General features: G+C 40.4%; 1 protein-coding gene across 4 annotated transcripts; it reads right to left on the bottom strand.

Annotated features, from left to right (window-relative positions):
* Window positions 1–142: 142 nt before the first annotated feature.
* RB195_002432 (uncharacterized protein) lies at window positions 143–14888 on the bottom strand (the record flags this gene model as incomplete). 4 transcript variants are annotated; one of them, XM_064199691.1, is made up of 41 exons in its annotated part: window positions 143–373; window positions 542–623; window positions 680–855; window positions 1078–1152; window positions 1223–1309; window positions 1382–1511; window positions 1570–1676; window positions 1740–1833; window positions 1976–2068; window positions 2174–2259; window positions 2348–2453; window positions 2507–2589; window positions 2677–2803; window positions 2876–2958; window positions 3028–3210; window positions 3382–3546; window positions 3612–3720; window positions 3800–3903; window positions 3966–4052; window positions 4107–4247; window positions 4319–4447; window positions 4509–4618; window positions 4737–4824; window positions 5122–5222; window positions 5282–5357; window positions 5419–5507; window positions 5707–5818; window positions 6532–6657; window positions 6771–6904; window positions 7585–7742; window positions 8120–8253; window positions 8368–8485; window positions 8541–8694; window positions 8779–8878; window positions 8942–9066; window positions 9336–9423; window positions 9694–9792; window positions 9844–10015; window positions 10150–10233; window positions 10303–10442; window positions 10608–10706. In XM_064199691.1, 41 exons carry the CDS (start codon window positions 10704–10706, stop codon window positions 143–145), a joined length of 4785 nt encoding a protein of 1594 aa, XP_064055573.1. The 4 variants fall into 4 exon arrangements, with proteins under 4 accessions (XP_064055573.1, XP_064055574.1, XP_064055572.1 ...); XM_064199693.1 differs by lacking the exons at window positions 9694–9792; window positions 9844–10015; window positions 10150–10233; window positions 10303–10442; window positions 10608–10706 and adding exons at window positions 7888–7983; window positions 9505–9579; XM_064199692.1 differs by lacking the exons at window positions 143–373; window positions 542–623; window positions 680–855; ... (31 more) ...; window positions 8942–9066; window positions 9336–9423 and adding exons at window positions 10934–10945; window positions 11026–11108; window positions 11182–11327; window positions 11388–11599; window positions 11687–11694 and having other exon boundaries at window positions 9685–9792; window positions 10608–10707.
* Window positions 14889–18990: the final 4102 nt, after the last annotated feature.

Below are 18990 nucleotides of genomic sequence, written 5' to 3'. Positions count from 1 at the left end.
CGGAAGAAAACTTGAGATCTATTGCCTAACCCATGAAGAGAGACAGAGAACAACAAAGAATTACCTGAAACCACTTCAGAAAAGAAGTTACTGCCTATCAGTACATAGAGGCATTAACAGATACTCTAGGAATGTCAAAAAGCTATTGTAGCATGTCAATATCTTCACTGAAAGATCTTGATTCTGGCGAGGGTGGTTGTTCGCCATCCAGAATTTCATTGTGCCATCCAGAGACATTGGATTTACCCTCACACGGCCGCCGCTTTGCACGCTGGTGTCCAGAAATCATGGCTGGACCTCCTTTTACGAACGGAGTGGCCATACCGTATAAGGAGAAGTATAAGTCCATAAGCAGCATTCGAACACGGGAGTCCTGAAACAATAGCAGTGTACATAAAGTGGCAAGTAAGTTGTTAGCTGTCACTAATCCTTCTTTATTTTCACCTGTTGTTAAACAGGTGAAAATAAAGAAGGAAAGAAATAAAGAAGAAATAAAGAAGGTAAATCTAGAAGGGGATCAGCATGAAAATCAAACTCTTACCAAAGAGGTTTTGCTCATAAGCGACCAAAGCTCATCAGCGACTTGGACTGTATTGCACGGATTTGTTGGACCAGTGTCAGTGCTAAAAAAGGGCGGGCAACGTTGATGTGAGGTGAACCTTGAATCATGCTATGATACCATTCATGAGCACTAAAAGGCGGCATAAGTGCTAGCAGCGTAGCGATGTGTAATCGAATCGCCGGATCTGTATCTTGTGCCAACATGGATAATAAGCGCATAAGATCATTAGTAGATTGCTTCTTACGTGACTGTGATAATCGCTCGACGATAATATGAAGAGCAGCTTTGCGCATCTGAATATGATCTTCCTTTGAATACGAAGAGGAAACTATGGTGTTCCTCAGATGTTACTAAAAGAGACTATCTGGAGCTCGAAGATATTCCTAAGAACGAGAAAAACATTTGACGAGCTATTCTTGCAATTGTGTGTTATAGAATCAGAATATTGAGAAATTAATTACAATGCTATATTTGAATGAATCGTAACACGGAAACACGGAAATATGTAAACTCACGTTCACACACAACTTCGGGGCTGCGAACACCCAGAAGATTTTTGAGTCCGAAGGTATGTGACCATTACGTTGCATCTGTAAGAGAACAGCACAGAATGGCAGAACAACAGCAAAGAGGGAAAAAGCACTATGGAACTGAACTTACATGATGAATGACTGAAAGCGCTGCCACGCCTACAACGTGGCGGAAAGACGGCTTAATAGTGTCCATGTTGAGAGCATGTGTTGTTTCCTACAATTTGGAAATTAACTGTGAAGAACAGATACCACAAGAAATTGTAAAAAAAATGACAGCTAGAGTCACCTCAACTACTTCATTCATCTCCCAACTTAAAGCATCCGGTATATAATTTCCTCCACCCAAAGTGTTCACTGGAGCTACACAAGCTGCCAATGCATTTAGCAAAGAAGCACGGTAATGGTCATCCGCATATCTGGATTGCTTGAGTAACTTGATAAGTACATCTTTGGAAAACAGAAAGAAAAACTCACCTATTTATCGAATTGTCATTATATCGAATATAATCAACAATGAAGCACTGTACTTCTTGCAAAGCCATACCATTTGTTCGCATTCTTGCTAACGCTTGAGGAAGTGCCTAAGAAAGGGGGAACTACTAGTTGCTAACACATTGGAAAAGAGAACTTTCACAAAAGCAGACCTGTTGCAGAAAGTATTGCTGAAGATTTTGCGAAGTAACTACGAAATTGTTAGATCTCGGGAGCATGGGGCAGGACTTTGCACCATAGATTTTTCTGAAAGATTTCCTTCCACTTACATCCTCTTAAGATTCTCTAATACTTAGCAATTCACTCCTCAACGTTTGATACCTCATTTAAGAAAATTAAGGAGGTTGAGCAGTGAAGAATATTGTAATAGAGGAGGAAATATTAGCACCTGTACAAGCTTAAAAGAGCAGGGACACCCGACCACGTCTCCGGCATTTTATTCAAGACCTCAGTAAGCGCATATGCAGCATGGCTTCGTACTCTAAGAAAATGAAATCTTTAGGATGGAAGCTCAATAGTAAAAAGGAAATCCTAGAAATGGAAGCAAAAAATGATTTTGTTCAGAAAAAGAGAAGGAATAAAACACCTGTAGAAGAAGTTGTCATTAGAAATTGTTTCCAACAACACATCTCTGCTCTGGGGATTAGGGCATAATTGTAAACGGTCTAATGCCTATAAAAACTAAATTTAGCGGGATAATTCGGACACTATAAAAGAAGAAAATTGCAAATGGCGGCAGATGAAAACGCTTTAAAAAAACCTGAAGCTGTGCTAGAACATCCCGCTCATATCTCAACATATATTCCCACTGATAATCAGGCTGGTTGATCACCATATTCCTTATGAGATGGAGCTCAGGATCGAGTCTAAATAATCGCCTCATTTTGGTACTACGGTGCCTTTTGCAAGGACGATTAACCTTATCCACAAAACTGGAGAATCTGGATCCATGTTGCTCAAATCCACTTCAACGTCGTCGCCAGAATACAGAGGGACACGTTTCTAAATGGTATTAAACATCATGGTACGAAGAAGTCGACGTTCTTTGAAACATTAAGAACCATCTCTACAAAAAAGGTGGTTATCTACCTTTTTCTGCCGTCTTCCCTTTGAATGGCACTGAAGATCTGCTCTGGAAATGTCCCCATCAATTTGAACTGTATGTGAGAAGGAGCCATCCAGTTCTTGGACCAAAACCGTGAGCGGACCGACGTACCTGGAAAACAATACTTTGTTGCAACGCTTTTGCAGACGGTGAGGAATCAGAAACTAGCTGGTATTATTTCACCTTAACCGCCCATTTCCAGGTTCGACTTTTTGCCTCACTTCTAACTCTATCATGTTCCGCTTGCGATTGAACACATATTGCACCTATTTCAACACAGTAGGACGACCGAAAATTGAAACCATTTTTAGTTCTTGCAACTTTTTCGAACTCACTCGAAACGATGCGTGCCCCCCATTATGAATCCACTGTTCCATGAAAGTAGGTATCTCCTGTCCAGTTACGTTGGTGACTGTTCGGAAAAATGTTTCCGTGGATACAACGAGATGCGTCCATGTGGCTGGTCTGTCACGTTTCTCCGCCATTTGCTGGCCCACTGAGAGGATTTTGTGCAGGACCTTAAAGAAAGCAGTTAAAAAAACCGGAAGTAAGAATAGAAATAGTCCATACGATAATACAAAGATAGTATAAAGTAAAGAGATAAGTGCAGTTTTCGCTGCAGAATTATTTAATGGCATAAAAGGACCCGCGGAAGAAGAAAATCAAACCTTTAATTCAAAATCACCAACTTGGAAGTACGGCTCCTGTCCCAGTCTCTTGCTGAGCATTCGCATTGCTAGATGTCCTTTCTTCGCCATGTTATCCGCATAGAGTGGAGAGCAAGTATGTTCACATCTTGGTTCGCAGTGCAAATTCATGCGACCAGGTACTTCGACTGATGGCCGCAAGATAATCTCAAAAAAATAGAAAGTTAGAACAGAGCAAGAGCAGTTAGAGATTGAATTTGCATTTGTTTTACCTTTCCCCACTGGGATTCGTAATCGCACACAGCATTTAATAATTTCTTGATTTGAAAAAGATACTCGCTTGTGCCAAATATTTTCTCGATGTATAATGAAGTTATGAATCTTAAGGAGGATATGTAAAAATCACAAATTTAGAAACTGAACAGAAACTTTCGTTGGAATGTTCTAGAAAAGTACTTACTTTGACAGAGAGCGCACTAACCACCAATCCAGAAAATGTGCTGGAGAGATGAAGCAGCCGAAAAACTGTTGTGATGCTCCTAATGCAAGTAGCTGACGACACTCCTTGATAAAAACATGGTCAATATGTAGACTCTTTCAGAACTATCAAAAAAAAAACTGTTAACCTGAACAACGTCAATGATCTTTTTGTGATGAAGAGTACTCAGCGAAAAAATCGACATGCTGCTATAGCATGTGACTTCATCAGGAATCTGCAGATAACAGTATAGTCAGAATATGAATAACACCGTGAAACTACTACTCACCATATCTACAAAAACCTGTTTGTATGTAGGATAAGGGAACCGGCAAGATAATAGCTCTTCGAAATATTCCAGAATCTTGTCAAGTGGCGCAACCGTATGTTTCAAGAGCGAAAGCAGCCCAACAGGTGCAAAGCTGGTAATCTTGAGGGAGGATTAGAAACTCTACTATTTTCAATTTGGAACGCAATTTATAGGATCGGTCAAAAATGTACTTCAGCCATATCCGGCAGTGTGTAGGTAGAGAATTGTCCAATCGCAAATCCAATGTTGCAAGCTGCAGTTGGCACTAACTGTTGGTAGTTCCAGGTTCTTAAGCGTTTGTCAGAATGGCTATCAAATCCCTGAAAAAATTCGCTGGAAGATCATTTGCTCTATAATATATAACAACAGCGGAAATCTTACAACTAGATCTCCGCTTGCCACAGCAGTCATCCAGCTTTCGCATGTTAGGTGTAAACGCCAAAGTGCCAGCTGATCCGGGGCATCTACACACGGAAGCCATTCGCGCGTGCCTAGTATTAAAGATGTTAAAAAATACATTTATTAACCTATGTGTGCAGAATTCCATGGATAGACGCTCAAAAATACGAATGATTTTCCAAAATATTATGCAAAAAGTAACAGACGTACTTGTTAGAAGAGAGCTTCTGTACGTGAACAGATGTGCCCCTTTATCTATTGTTCCATCTACAGCAAGGTTATATACGAACTGGATACCCTAGAAAGAACATCTCTAAGTCTCAGGAAACAGCGTGTGAGTAAAATCGGAATGGTGCATTCCTAAAAAAAACTACATCCCAAAGAGAGAAACTTCCAGAGAAGTACTACTTTTGTACACAGTTCAAACCTAACAACTGAAGCAGAAAAAAAAAATCTGCATTCACAGTTCTCTTTTCCTTACTTACTTGAAGAAATCCAAATGAAGTTGCAAGAGCGAGAAAGTAGATTCAAACAAATCAACAAAACAAATATGAATGAAATAAAAGATGAGTAGACAATAAAATAAATGAAGAACCTGTGTTGGTTTCCTTACTACCACATCGACAGCAATCGTAATGCACTTCAAAAGCTGAACAGTAAGTCTGAGGGCATCTGGGATGACAATTTCCAAGAAAGCTAAAGGAACAGCATCAACTGCAGCAACACCGCACTGAGAAATTATATACAAAAATAACCATCTTTTTCTTTTATGGAGTCATAGTATCGTGGCAATCCCTCCATAATCGAAGCACTAGTTACGTGCCCAGAAAGCTAGAAGCACTAGTAATCCATTAAGTGACAATCTCACTGAATCAAAGGCTTTTCACTTCACCACTGGCTCGGATATGCGAGAATATAAACATTCAACACTGTTTATCGTTACTCTTCCATTATGTCCTGTTTCGCTAGGTAGATGGGCACCTAAATGAGCACAAGGAATATAAGACGTGAAGCAAGATGAATAATCTACGTAACTAGGTCAGTGGGAATGTTTCAGCAGTACTGTGATAGATCTATAATATTATTTAATGCCATGTCAAAGCCTTATCTCACGACTAAGAGATAGGGTATAATTCAATTTCATAAGCCGAAAAGATAAAGCAACAGAAATACCGCTCACATGATCCCAAGTGTAAATGAATATTTTTTAGATCTGAGGAAAGTGGCAACGCTGTGATCTCTGTGTGAACGCTGAACGATTCGCCAGGGAAGGATACATCAGAAATAACTACCTGAACATGTAACTAAGGAAAGGGAAAACAAGCAGGAGAGTATGTATCATGTCAAAAAAAAAAACATTCAAAATTCGCAAAAGTAAGTTTCGCTATTAGTTTCACGCATGAAACTTATGAAGTGATTCACAATTGTAGGACAGCAGGAGCAAGAGCACCTTCTATGTGCTAGACAAAAGAAAAGAAGAGAAAAACTAACACATGTGTATTACTTGAACTTTCTCATAAAGAGGTTTGAAAAAGACTACATATTTTTCAAAGCTTAAGTTAAATAAATAAATAGGAATTTAAACGACTGTAAAATACATAAATATTATTAAAAAAAGGAAGAAGTCACTAGTGTATCAATCTACTTAGGATTCGTAAACGCGTTTCACTGCAATTCGTAGTCGTTTGAGGTTTTCGAACACGTGTCCATCTTACACAATGACTTGCGTAACAGAACCGATGAACAAGTCAGAGCTTTCATCCTTCCAGACAAGTCTGGTACCATTTTATCGATCCCGAAAAGATGAAGAGTTTCGTCTTCCCTATGGTGGCTTCGAACCCTCGACCGTGCGTCTACCCCTTACTCCTTACCGAGTGCGCTACACCCACCACTAATAAATAATTACCAAAATGAAATACCATTCGAAAACTAACCCATCCAAAATCATGAAAAAAAAACATGTCGAATAAAGCTTTCAAAAGGACAGAACAGAAATTCAAATTACCGTTTGCGCAAGAACGCGAATTTCGCCGCGTACTTCGATACCAGGAGCTGCTTGTAAATCATCATCGATTTCACCATTTGCAGCACCACCACCATCTCCCTGCTGACCTTGTTGGTGTCGATCTCCCTGGAATATGTGAAATCGAAGCTGTTGAATGGAAAGCAAATACTAAAAACTAGAGGAAGAAAAAAAAACTAATTTAACGATAAATGGAGTTGAAAGGGAAGGAAATCATCTACCGCTGCATCATTTCCGTTCACTTGTGCCTGAATTGTATAAGGAGCTACGCGATCGAGCACAGGTGGTTTTGCGTCAGCGCCATTCATGGACGTCCAGTCCATGGCCGAAGCTTCTCGCTTCATGACACCAAGCCCTACACCCGAAATCTACGAAATCTCCACAATTAAAAATCGACAAAAATTAAGTCGTTCTTGTTTCTTAACAGGCAACAGCAATATAAAACAAAATAGTATTGAAAGAGCTTAGGGAGTCTACCTACAACTAGAAAATGCTGAAACGAATATAACTTAGAGTTTATTTGAAACTTAATTAGTATAAAGTTAACCAACAAGATGGGAACAACGAAACAAAGTCAACAACATGAACAAAAATTCGAATCAAACAAAGATACTGCAGATGAAACTTTTTGTGAATCAGAGTCCGAAAACAAGAACTGAGGGAAAGGCATTGTCGATATTTCACGATAGATACATATGCAAAGAAAGGCTAAAAATTTCTCATTCGGATTCTTCGTGAGTTGTTATTCACCAAATTCTTTGCTTGTAACCAGTTTAAAATTGCTAAGATATCAAAAATAAAATTGTGAAGCTCCGACAAATGCATGCACTTCATTAACAAACTGTCAAACTTTTAAAGTCAGTGTCTCAGCAGTTTACATAGAACTCTTTTATCTTCCAAACGTCTGCAGAATAAAAAAATTGTTCATACCTATGGATGGAACAATACTAGTGCAAATAATTGTGGGGTTTTCCAAACTTATAACAATAAAATTTCAATAGGAACTGGCTTTGTGCTTCGGTATGAAAGTAAAACCTTCGGGAGTAGGTCCTAACAACATGCGGCTTATCTCAATCCAATCGGCTGCACGGGGACTACTCAACAATGTTTCCAGTTCATTTCGACCTCGATAAAGTGGAGGACGATCATTGATTCGTTGTGGAAGCCGTTCAAGGAGACCCACAGGAATATACCTAAAAATTAAAAATAATTGCTGATGTGGTCCCGCCAGTATTTTTCTAAATCGCTGCCTTTGCACAAGCAAAGTCAGCGATTCTGGAGGACCAAGTGAAAATCCAAACACTAAAACAAGTCTCAGGAAAAATTTGTAAAAATTGCCTGCACTGGAAGGACAACCACTCAAGAAGAAAGCGTCTTGTGCGTTCCACACCTGCATCATCACTTCCCCAATGATCTAGTCCATAATCGACGAATCTATTTTAATGGAAATCAACACTCGATGTCACAACTACTGAGGAACCTACACACCATGATACCGTGATTCATAAAACAAAAAAAAGATGCCAATGAGGTGAGACAAACGAAGAAAAGGAACCATAATATATCCTACTTTTTTAGCAGTTCTAAACGTTCATTCGCAGAAATATCCCATGTCCTACGTTCCTCTATTTCAATGAAAATCCAAGGCTTAATGAGAGCACCTCGTCCAATCATAACGCCACTAATCGGATACTGTTCAATTCTCTAGAAAGAAGCAGCAAAATACAATGAGAAACAGAAATAAAGATAAAATAAAGAAATAACTAACGAAAAAGAAAATAAATAAAGAAGTAGTGAAAGAAATAACCAATTATTAACCTGATAATAGTCTTCCCAGCTGAGTATATCGCCACACACCCAGAGAGGAACATCGCCGCATGCACTGAGGCATGGATTAACGAACTCCCAATTTGCCAATTTTGTGTACCTTTGTTCTCTAAGAAGAGCAGTACTTTTAACGGAAAACCTCTTGTCCAAAGTAAGTCCCATACTTGCTTCTAGGATGAAATGTAATAAGATCCGGTTTGCAAGATCCGACCATAGTTCTAATGGTTTCGTCGGCTGTAAGAACTCCTTCCTTAAGTCCAGAGCGGATTTTCACAGTAAGTGGCACACCACGCATTACACCTCGCATTGCTGAGATCACTGCAATGAGGCGAATCATCAGCTGCATAAATACATAAAGCGGCATAAAGCGTCACGAAGGTTGAAGATGGAAATGGAAATAACCTTCCACCAATTTATTCGAACGATTCGCCAAAGCACAACCACCTCCTTTCTGGTTTACAACGTCTATTGGACATCCCAAATTTATATCAATAAAATCTATCTGAAAAGCTGGTATTAACTTCGAAGCGCTGTAGAAGTCGCAATAAACTTTTTAGAAACTCACTTCCATTTCATCAACAAGAATCTGAGCAGATTTTGCCATTGTATCAGGGAAGCCGCCGGCTAATTGAATACCGAAGATTTTCTCAGATGGATGTCTTTTCACTAAGGAATATTCTGACGGCGTTCCTAAAAAAAGGATGGAATCCGAACTTCGTCTCTGTATTCTCTGGAAGATGTAATCCGAACTTCGTCCCTGTATTCTCAGAAAGCACAGTTTTTTAGCACATAATCTGCCGACTTACAGTTAGTATCATATCAAATCAAATCAAGAACAAAAAAAAAGTGCTTTTCCCGTGTGTATGAGACTAAGTATTATCGAAAGTTTTATGACAAAGGCATCACCTTTCTTTCTGACTTCCATGTAATTGTTCTGTTTGTAACACCAAAAGTCAAACCTGACAGAAGGCTAGTGGCCAATGCCATTTCACCACATGTAATATCTGCACCATACTCCACACAAAGGCGACGGAATGGCAAGTTTCCCTAATTTTAAGGAGGATTAGTTCCCAGAACAGCCTAATGATCAAGTTACACTTTACAAATAGCGGTCATTTGGAAACTTACAACAGTAGTGAGAGGGGCTAAATATTTCTTTCCTTTCAAATTGCCCAATTCCATTTTTGGCTTCTCCCTTTCCATGGCTCCGACTGCCCCTTCTTTTAACGCTTTAAGCACCCGAAATGAATAACAATGTAAAACGCTTGCAAAGGAAGGACTAATTTGACGAAAAATGAGCGCAAAAGCCTACCCCACCTCATCAGAACGTCTGAAATTAAAAGTTCGTTTCCTAAGAGCAATCTGAATCTGGATTGAGGAGGCGTTGATCGTTTCTTGGTAAGGAAAGTCAGTTTCCTAAATGTTAGGTAAAAACAGTCATAACACTTATTTTAGACAAAGTAGTACCTTGGAGATCTGCTTTCCCGTCGCATCAGTGTGGGCACCACCAAAACGACATGCAAAGCTGAATGGACAAGTTCCTCTTGCTTCAAACAGTGGACAAATTTGGCCAATATCTGGAGGTTTCTTGGCGAGAAACGTCGGTATGTCATGCTCCAGGCAACAACTATCACCGAACCTAAACAATTACCTACACAAACGGAACATTCGGAGACGACGCATTTTAATAATATTTTTCAACGCATTCCGTGTTAATAAGTGATAAAATGTAAAACACAACAAGCAAAAAGAAAGAAAAGGCAGTTCCCTTACTTGCACTTCACAGGTTGAATGATAGATGGACATAACCTAGTACTAGCAGCCCGTATTAGTGTTTCGGCTTGCTTCATCTCTTTCCTAAATGAAGTGGCCGATGGATAAACTAGGTAGCAAAATATCTACCGGCTTTTTTTGCTAACTGCGTACATCCTGTTCTTGTTCATTCCTTTTCTGTTCTTTTTATCTCGTTTCTTCGCCTCAGTACCCGAGCCACCTTCTTGATCTTCATTTGGGATGATCCCATTAGAAGAGGATTCTTGCGATATTGTTTGAGACTGATCACATTTCTGAAGGTTAAAAATAGTCACAAATATTTTAAACAACTCCCCAAATTTAAACGTATGTTTAAAACACGCACTTTACACCCAAGAGGCTATAGACCCAAAATAGGGGAAAAAGAACAAAAAAGAAGGAGAAACACATGAACAAAGATCAGATGGTGTACGACTTACTGGCAATAAGAACTCCGCTTTAATCGGTGCAATGCCGATCCTCAGAGTCTTCATAGCTTCGCACACATCTTGTGTCCCTTCTTCGGTCTCTAAAGACATCCTGGAACCAATGACATGGTGAAATTATCCAACAATACGAATTCTAAAGCGTGGTAAAGTTGAAGAAACCAAAGGAAAAAAGTAAAAGGAGCAACTGAGCTAAAAACAGTTAGCCGACATAAAAATCTAAAAAAAAACATTCAGAAATTTATTAACTGAGATTGATATAACCCACAACAAAAATTAAGACAAACAAAAGTAATCTCAACTGGAAAAACTGTTAATACCGGGTGCTCAAGCTGATTTTGAGTTGTCAGTCGTACTGCTGCCCTGGACCATCTGAAATTTCTGATTCCTTGAAAGATAGTTCATGTTCCACTCGTAATTCTTCGAATATCCACAGAGCAAACACGTCCTTTGTAACAATCTTCGTTGGACCAGCTTCAGTTCACAGCGATCAACCTCAAAAACTCACAGGTTTAGAGGTGTCAAAGAGCTTTGAAAAAGAACATAAGAAAAAGAAAGATTGACACACCTTAGCAACGAATACTTGTTTGCACTTCTTGCAAAATGTTTGTACAATGTCTGGCATAATTTTTACTCTTTCAGTTTTTAACACGTCCCGAAAAAGTTTAGCATATCGTCGACTAAGCTTCGCATACCCGTCGTTTAAACCAGAACCTGTAAACATTGGAATAAATAGAGAGCTTAAGAAGGATAGAAAAGAAAGGAGCCACTTACTTTGGCAGGACAAATGCACAGCTGCTTGATGAAGGAAATTAAGGCGTACATGAGAATCAAGGACGTGAAGATGAGTGCCTGCTTCACGTCTTTCCGCCGCAGTCTTTCCTTTTTTACGTTTGTTATTAGGACTAGGCTGCACAGATGACCGCGGAGCTTTGGAGGAGGATGGACCCGCGCCGTTCTCGAGAACGTCAGGCATAGTACCTTCACTGAATTGAACAAGCTTTAAGCTGCTGGAGCTGGAACAGCAGTATTTGTTAGGATGACTAGTACTATAGATGCAAATCCCCAACTACCTGTGCATAAACGTTTAGAAAATTCTTGGCAAAATACGAATTCTCCATTGCTTTCAGCGAATCCACATTTTTCAACTCACATTTCGCGTCACATAGAGTGTGAATGGTGTGGCTTACAACTGTGAATCAAACAGGTGTTCCCCGTGATCACACAAGAAGATAGTTGAGTTTTTGATCTGATTTTTGTTGGCTTTGAGCGCGCACCTGCTTACGTAACTGTCCGTGCTTCATTCGTTTTGTCCCAACTATAAATACTAATAAATAGCTGACTCACCTACCTACCGCTGATCGTACCCTGCATTACCGGCTAAGAGTCCAAAAGCCAATAAATTATTTTGGAGAATCAGACAAGACATATTCATTGGAATTTTCTTGTAGAAATTTTGTGGAGAAATTTTGCGATGTGGTGTAGCCCGCTCGATAAGAGGTCCGTTGTAGCCACACCTTCGATGGTTAGAAACCGCTCTAGTGCAAACCAAGCCTTTCATCCCTCCGGGGCGATAAATTGGTACCAAACCTGTCTGCGGGGATAAAAACAATGGCTTTATCATCGGCTGGCCCAGAAGTCATTGTATAGGCCAACATCCGTTCCAAAACCTCAATGATTACGAATTGCAATAGAATGCGTTGACGCATTTCATGTGGATTGATAGGCCAAGGAACTTTATCCTTTTTTCATTGTGGTGCAAGGTGATCTCAAGTATGTAAACGTACCAGAAGCAAGAGATATCCTCACGAGAAATATGAGGGAAAAATGCATCTAATAGCTTGAAATTAAGAACATGAAAATTCTCGTTTAAAACAGAGAACATCGAACATCCAAACTGAGAACAAGAGGGATGAGGATTGTTGATATGTTGTAAGTTCCAAAATTTCTGTATCGTAAGTTGCTTGCTCGCGAAAAATATTGGTTCCTTCGAAACAGGTGAATAAATAGGAATGAAAGAGGGCGATAGAAAGACTGTCGTATGGATGAGAAATAGGTGCTTAAGGAAGGGACCTCCTGCATATCTTAGCTCTTGGAAGAAGAAGTCATCAGTTCATTTGATTGAATTTCTAGACTTCCTAATAATATCCAGCTAAAATTCACTCCTCTTGGTAGACCTTCACACAAAATATCATGTATTATTAATACTGAGTACATTGGTTTTTTTAAAATGATTAATTAATCTTGACAATTCTCACAACTTTGTTCATATTTCATTGTATTATATGTAACTGTTTTGTTCTCTGCATCTCCACAGCCAGAAGAGCATCATGGATTCTTCTCGGTGTCTCAGCCAACGACTGAAGCGTGGCTTCGTTGAGACCTGCTTGCGTCTCCCATTTCCACCGGGGACACATTTCTTCGGAAAAGTTTACGGAAGCCTGTTTACCGTTTCTATACAGCCACACATTTGGTATAGAAATGGCCATTCACCGGACTTCAACGATACACTTGCAGACATGTTGTGTTTCTACGAGACACTATTCGCACCTTATTAGACTCAACTAGCAGACAGAATCGATCGAACGAAAAGAAACATTGGCTTGCTAGCTTATTAAGCTTGATGTGCTGAAAAGTAAAAAAAAAAGAACTCAAATAGGACAGCAAGAATCTGACTAAGAAGTTAAGGAACGAGCATTCTATTAGTCCAAATATTCTATTAGTATTGTATAATATTAGTATTTCATTCTTCAACCTTAGTGCTACACCTCGAAATCTGGCTATATTTCAACGCTGCTGTTCCTTACCTTAAAGGTTTGAAGAGTGTGAATTAATGACTATTGCGAGCTTAAAAGCATCACCCCACGGATCTGAGGTGGTACGGATTTCAGGTGGAGTATTCGTATACGAGATCGCAGATTATGGAGAGAATGGTGATTCCGTCCATTTCTTCCTAACCGCCTTAAAAAAACAGCCTGGAAGTTACGGCTTCGAGCGCTCCGGTGCGCTACCTTCTACAGCGAGTTCGGTTGGAGCGAGCCAGCCGTGTGCACGCGCCGCATCTTCCGGACCGTTTTTTACGGCAATAAGGAAGAAATGGACGGAATCACCCTTCTCTCCATAACCTACGACTCTATATAGACATAACCCAGCTGAAACCCGCACCACCCCAAATTCGTGGAATGATGCCTTCAAACTTCATCGCTAGTATTACGTAAACAAGCAGGGTCGTGAAATGGGTGGAGCATAAGCTATGAATAGCGCAATGATCGGCTCTTGACTGTGGTGCAACACAGTTACTGATAATCGTTGTGAGCCACTTCCACTAGGTATAAGTTGTCGCAGGAGGTGTGGGTTCCTAACGATACACACTCTTACCATCACCATAAGCGCAGTCGACGCCAGACATAGTGCATCAGTACGACAGCTTACATTCTCGATTGAAGCAGTGATAGGCACCGGTCTCCGCCGACTGATGCGAAGGTGTGAAACTCTTCAGAACAATAGCAGGAACATGGTCTCTGAACCTGGCTCACAAAGTTGATACATCCAATTGGTACCGGACAGAAGATTGTCTTGCTCGACAGGCACGACCTCCCGACCTTCCATGTGCGCAAATCACGCAGCTGTGCATAACTCCCTGCTGTGTGGTTTGCCCATATGGAAGAGACAGTGATCGCAAGGTATCAGGAATGGTGTATCACATGTAGGTCGTGTGTTGACGATTATACAGAGGAAACAGGACGCCCACTATGTGTTCGGGTCAAAGAGCATCTAGATGAATTCGGAAAATGTAAACTCTATCACACTCGGAGCATACCGTACAACATTTGTTTATTTGAAAATATATAATCAAAACTCCGAAGTAAAGGTAAAAGGTTACTAAAATACCTTTCAAGTCTGAGATTATAGCGTGCAGAACACTAGAGGCAATTTGGATAACCGCCAAAAGTAAAAAAAAAAATGAACAGATAGAATGAGTGCATTGCGATCACAAACGAACAAATCCCGTATCATTTCTTCTGAGGATTGCTTCGATTTACGGGGTGGGCCGTCGGTTCCCTGTAAAAAAAAAAAAACATTTCTGATCCACAGTTGAGGTACGTGGTGGTCTGTGACGTTACCAGTGAGTGAGGTAAGCACAGGCAAATGTGTTGTTTTTTAACTTTACCTATCGTTTGAATGAAGAGGTGTAGCGCAGTCATTGAGAGGTTCCGCTTTGGCTACAATCAATCGGAAGTTCGAGTCCACCTTAGTGTATACCAACCCTTTCATCCCTCCGAGGTCGATAAATTGGTAGCAGACTTGGTAGGGAGGATAAAAACACAGTCTTGGTCCATTGGCTAGCCCCTACATGTCATTGTAAGGCTACACGCGCATTCATAAACAAGCGAAGTCTGAGTTGAAGTCAAACCCGTAGGGGCGGCATCCCCATAGGGGTTGATCAACGCCGCGTACTTTATCCTTTTATCTCTCATCGTTTGGATGTTTTCTTATTGAGATGTTGCGCTTGAGAAGATAAGTCACTGATGGCTTTGATTTTTATAAGCTCTGATGAGGGCGATGACGCCGAAACGTTAGCTGTTAATAAAGATCGATATCAGTCTTTTCTACAGCTAAAGCAAACCAGCCGGAAACGACAAGAACATTTTTCCAACTTCTTTGGTGGTTTTTTTTCTTTTTACGTGTGGTGAAGTTCGGTTAGAATTGATAGAATCACGGTTGCAGCAAAATCCTTTTCCGTTTTATCGGTCCCACCGCCGTATTATTGATCATTCTTCCATCGATCGGTGGAAGTCAGTACCCGCCGAGGATGCAACGTCGAACCGACATAGTACGTTCCAGGACGAGTATAAACGATTGAAGAAGACCAGTGTTTCTCTTCGGACAGAAAATGTGCTCACTAAAATGATAAGTTACTCAAATAAAATGTCATAATAAAATGCCATTGTTGTGATTACACAAAATGGTTAAAATTGTTGTGATTACAGAAAAAGTAGGCTCAGTGAGGATTTTTAACAGCTCACCACAACGTTTTATTTCTACCAAAGAACATCGTTAAAATGACTTTTCCACATCCCTTCCTAATTCATAAATTATAAATATCTGATTGATTAATATCAATTCAAATCAATGAGGAGCTTAGAGAAAACAATTATAGCCTAGGGAGAAAGAACATCTCAGAAGAGTTGCAGAGGTCATGACTGCAGCATATTACCATAATGCTGTTTTCTTCAATGACACCATCTTCCTTGAATGAACAAAAATCTTGTTGGAGAACACTTAGAAAGAGGATTGGACAAAAAAAAAACAGAAAAGGAGGGAAACATCATCCTGACGCATACCTTGCACAACTATTTCACATCGCATCCGTGAAGAGTTGGAATAGTTGGGTTGCCCTTGGAATTCACTCTGTAACTGTAGGACGAAAATCTCAAGACCAAGCGCGCCTTCTATCTTTTATCTAATCTTCGGTCAATTAGAACATATATGGAGAAAGAGAGAAGCTGCTGTAGCATTTCAATTCCTAATCTCTAACTCAAATGTTGTTCTTAAGACCGAAATTCTGGATTTTACGAAAACTTCTCACTAGTCATTCCGACTCGTCTTGTTCTTCAAATTAACGCGTTCGTTCCCATAAATATTGGTTCGTAAACAAGGACAAGATAACATTGCATAAACAGTGAAATGGCATTCTTAAAGATTTAACGTGAATGCTTCATTGAAAGACTGTGCTTCAGTTTGAATTTCCAAAAACTTTTATCATTCACTTAGCTATCAATTATTCAATATCCCTGAAGATATGTGTGTAATTCACGAATCCTCGGTCCTCTCAATAATCCACCAGGCCAGCATGAAGGCAGATTATCTGACCGGCTTGATAACAAGCTACCATCCGGTCAAATCAGGTGCATTGGGTGCGGGACAAGAGGTACCCGTGAAAACCGGCTGACCGCTCCTGTCCTCCCTTCAGCACCGCGCTCCTCCGCGTAATTACGGCTGGCGCTCCACCAGGTATACATCCTCCACGACCGCCTGAGATCACCTACACCCCGCCACCCTATTGTTCCCTGATCAACGCCGCGCGCGACGTTTGCGCCGCGACGAAGCGGTGGATAGTGCGAATTTTGAAGGGAGGGGGAGTGAAAAACGAATTGCCGCAGCGAATTCAGATGTACGGATAAAGTAAACTAAGCATATTATTGGGAATAAAAGAGAAGAAGTAGATCCTTCTATCCAATGTCACATCATACGGGTACCTCTTGACCGTTCCCCAGGTGCCTTTTATGCTCTGTGATTTTTTGCGAGAAGAAGATTGAAATGGTTTGCATTTGGGTGCAGATGTGAATTCAAATGTAACGCTCACGTGATACAGAAATTTCCTTCAATTTCGGTAATGTTTAAGATGCTTTCAGTCATCTTTAACTACACCTAGAAGTGCTATGAATGATCACCGAGATCTGGATTTCAACAGCTGGATTGGTTCTCATCGTGGACATAGAGGGAACTGAGATATGACTGATGTGTACGCGCTTCAACAGCAAGAAAAGTTTTCCTATCGAGATGGCATTTTATAGGAGTTTTTAAATCAATGAAAGCAAAGAAGACCGCAAAGGTCGAAATGAAAACATTATCAGGCGTGAATGTACTTCTCCAATAGTTCCATAAGTGTTTACCATATGACAAATTTGCAAACAGAACGTTTTCTTCTCCTCTCTCCGATTACTCATGTCCCAAACGACCGAATTGATAAGCGGATTTTCAGCTGCGACTAGGTACGATTGCGAAATATTCTCGATTTTGATTGCTAGATTTGTAAACTACCAATTTCATAGGCCTGTCAGAGTGCTCAAGCATTAGATCCAGAGCAGAGAACTGCATCATCGCAAGTCAGAGCATCCAGAACATCGTTTTAAGAAGCTCTCGGGTTTCGCGGTCTTATCGCTTGAACCTCTTTTCGGTTGATACCAATCCGAAGGGGGAATAAAATACAGGAAGGCGTTCCAGATTTCCAAAAAGTGTTGCATGGATGATGTTTATTATTTCAATCAGAAAATCTCCAATATCGAGAAGGTTCAGTAGCCGGTCAGAACGACTGGAATTCTATAGGTTGAAAGCAGAACTGGCAGAAGTGAAAAGTGAACTCTCTGCAGTTTATGGTCGGAGCATTAATTATCATCACAGAAAAATTTTTGATTTTATTGAGATAAACTGAAAGATCAGACACAAACATATCATATACCAAGAAGTGGGCTGGTGGGATCTATCACCCCATCGAAGCAAAATAATTTCAAAATAATCTCATACCAAACATACGAGCCTACACTTGCAACAAAAATGACTGCGGAATTCCAAAACGCTCTAACATTTGATTCTCAAATGCTTGACTACTGGGAGACAGCAGAGTAGCAAACATCCGATTCTTCCGTTGGGGTTACCAAGAAGAAAGGCGAGAAGCAGGAAAGTCACCATGGGCTGTCTACATTACCAACATCGGAAGGCCTACGAGACCAGAATTACGTGCGGTGCGCTGTCGATTCTACATTCGCTCGTTTCGGAACATATATAAAAGCGAAAGGCGAGAATTCGGAGAAACTTCTTCAAATATTATTATTTCCCACATTTTTGTTTTCTTATAACAAGCAGAGACGAAGTATAAAAGACTAAGTGTGGCCTGGTGCAAACGCGCAAGCGATTGCGCATGAGGTGGCACCCACGCTAGCTTCGATCAGACGGCGGAAATGAGCAAAAATTCCGCGGGACTCTCCTGATCTATCTGTATTGACATCAATTGTATCACACACAAAAACTCGTAAAGTCGCCGGCGCATCAATCCACTTGGGATGCGCCAACGCGTTTTTACTGTAATTCGTAATCGTTGGGGTTTCGGAACTGGTACCAGACATGTTCGAGAAGATAAAAAAAATACTGAAAACTGAATAAACTGACTTGACACATACTCAACAAGCTGACCTAAGCAATGACTTGCGAGGGCCAGCCGATGTGTCAAGTCAGTATTTTTTTTATCTTCTCGAACATGTCTGGTACCAATTTATCGACCACGGAGGGACGAAAGGCTTGGTTTCATTCTTCCAGGGTCGACAAATTCTAGGGCGGTTCCGAACCATCGACCGTGCGACCGCAGCGGACCTCTAAGTTACTACGCAACACCCGCCTTACCCCACAATATATATGCAGTATATTATATCAGTGCACTACTCTCCTCATACTAATGCTTTACACTCCAAAGCCAACTGTGTAACCGGTTAACTGTGATGTTGTTACAGTTTAGTTTTTTTGATTCTTTCTCAGATAATAATTTTATGTCTTTAGAGTAAATGTGTCGTAACCAGTGCTCCAAACGTTTGGCCATTTT

Source organism: Necator americanus, chromosome IV (genome assembly GCF_031761385.1).
Source record: "Necator americanus strain Aroian chromosome IV, whole genome shotgun sequence".
NCBI lineage: Eukaryota > Metazoa > Nematoda > Chromadorea > Rhabditida > Ancylostomatidae > Necator > Necator americanus.
Note: the sequence above shows the minus strand (reverse complement) of the source record. Positions and strands in the feature narration are given on the sequence as shown.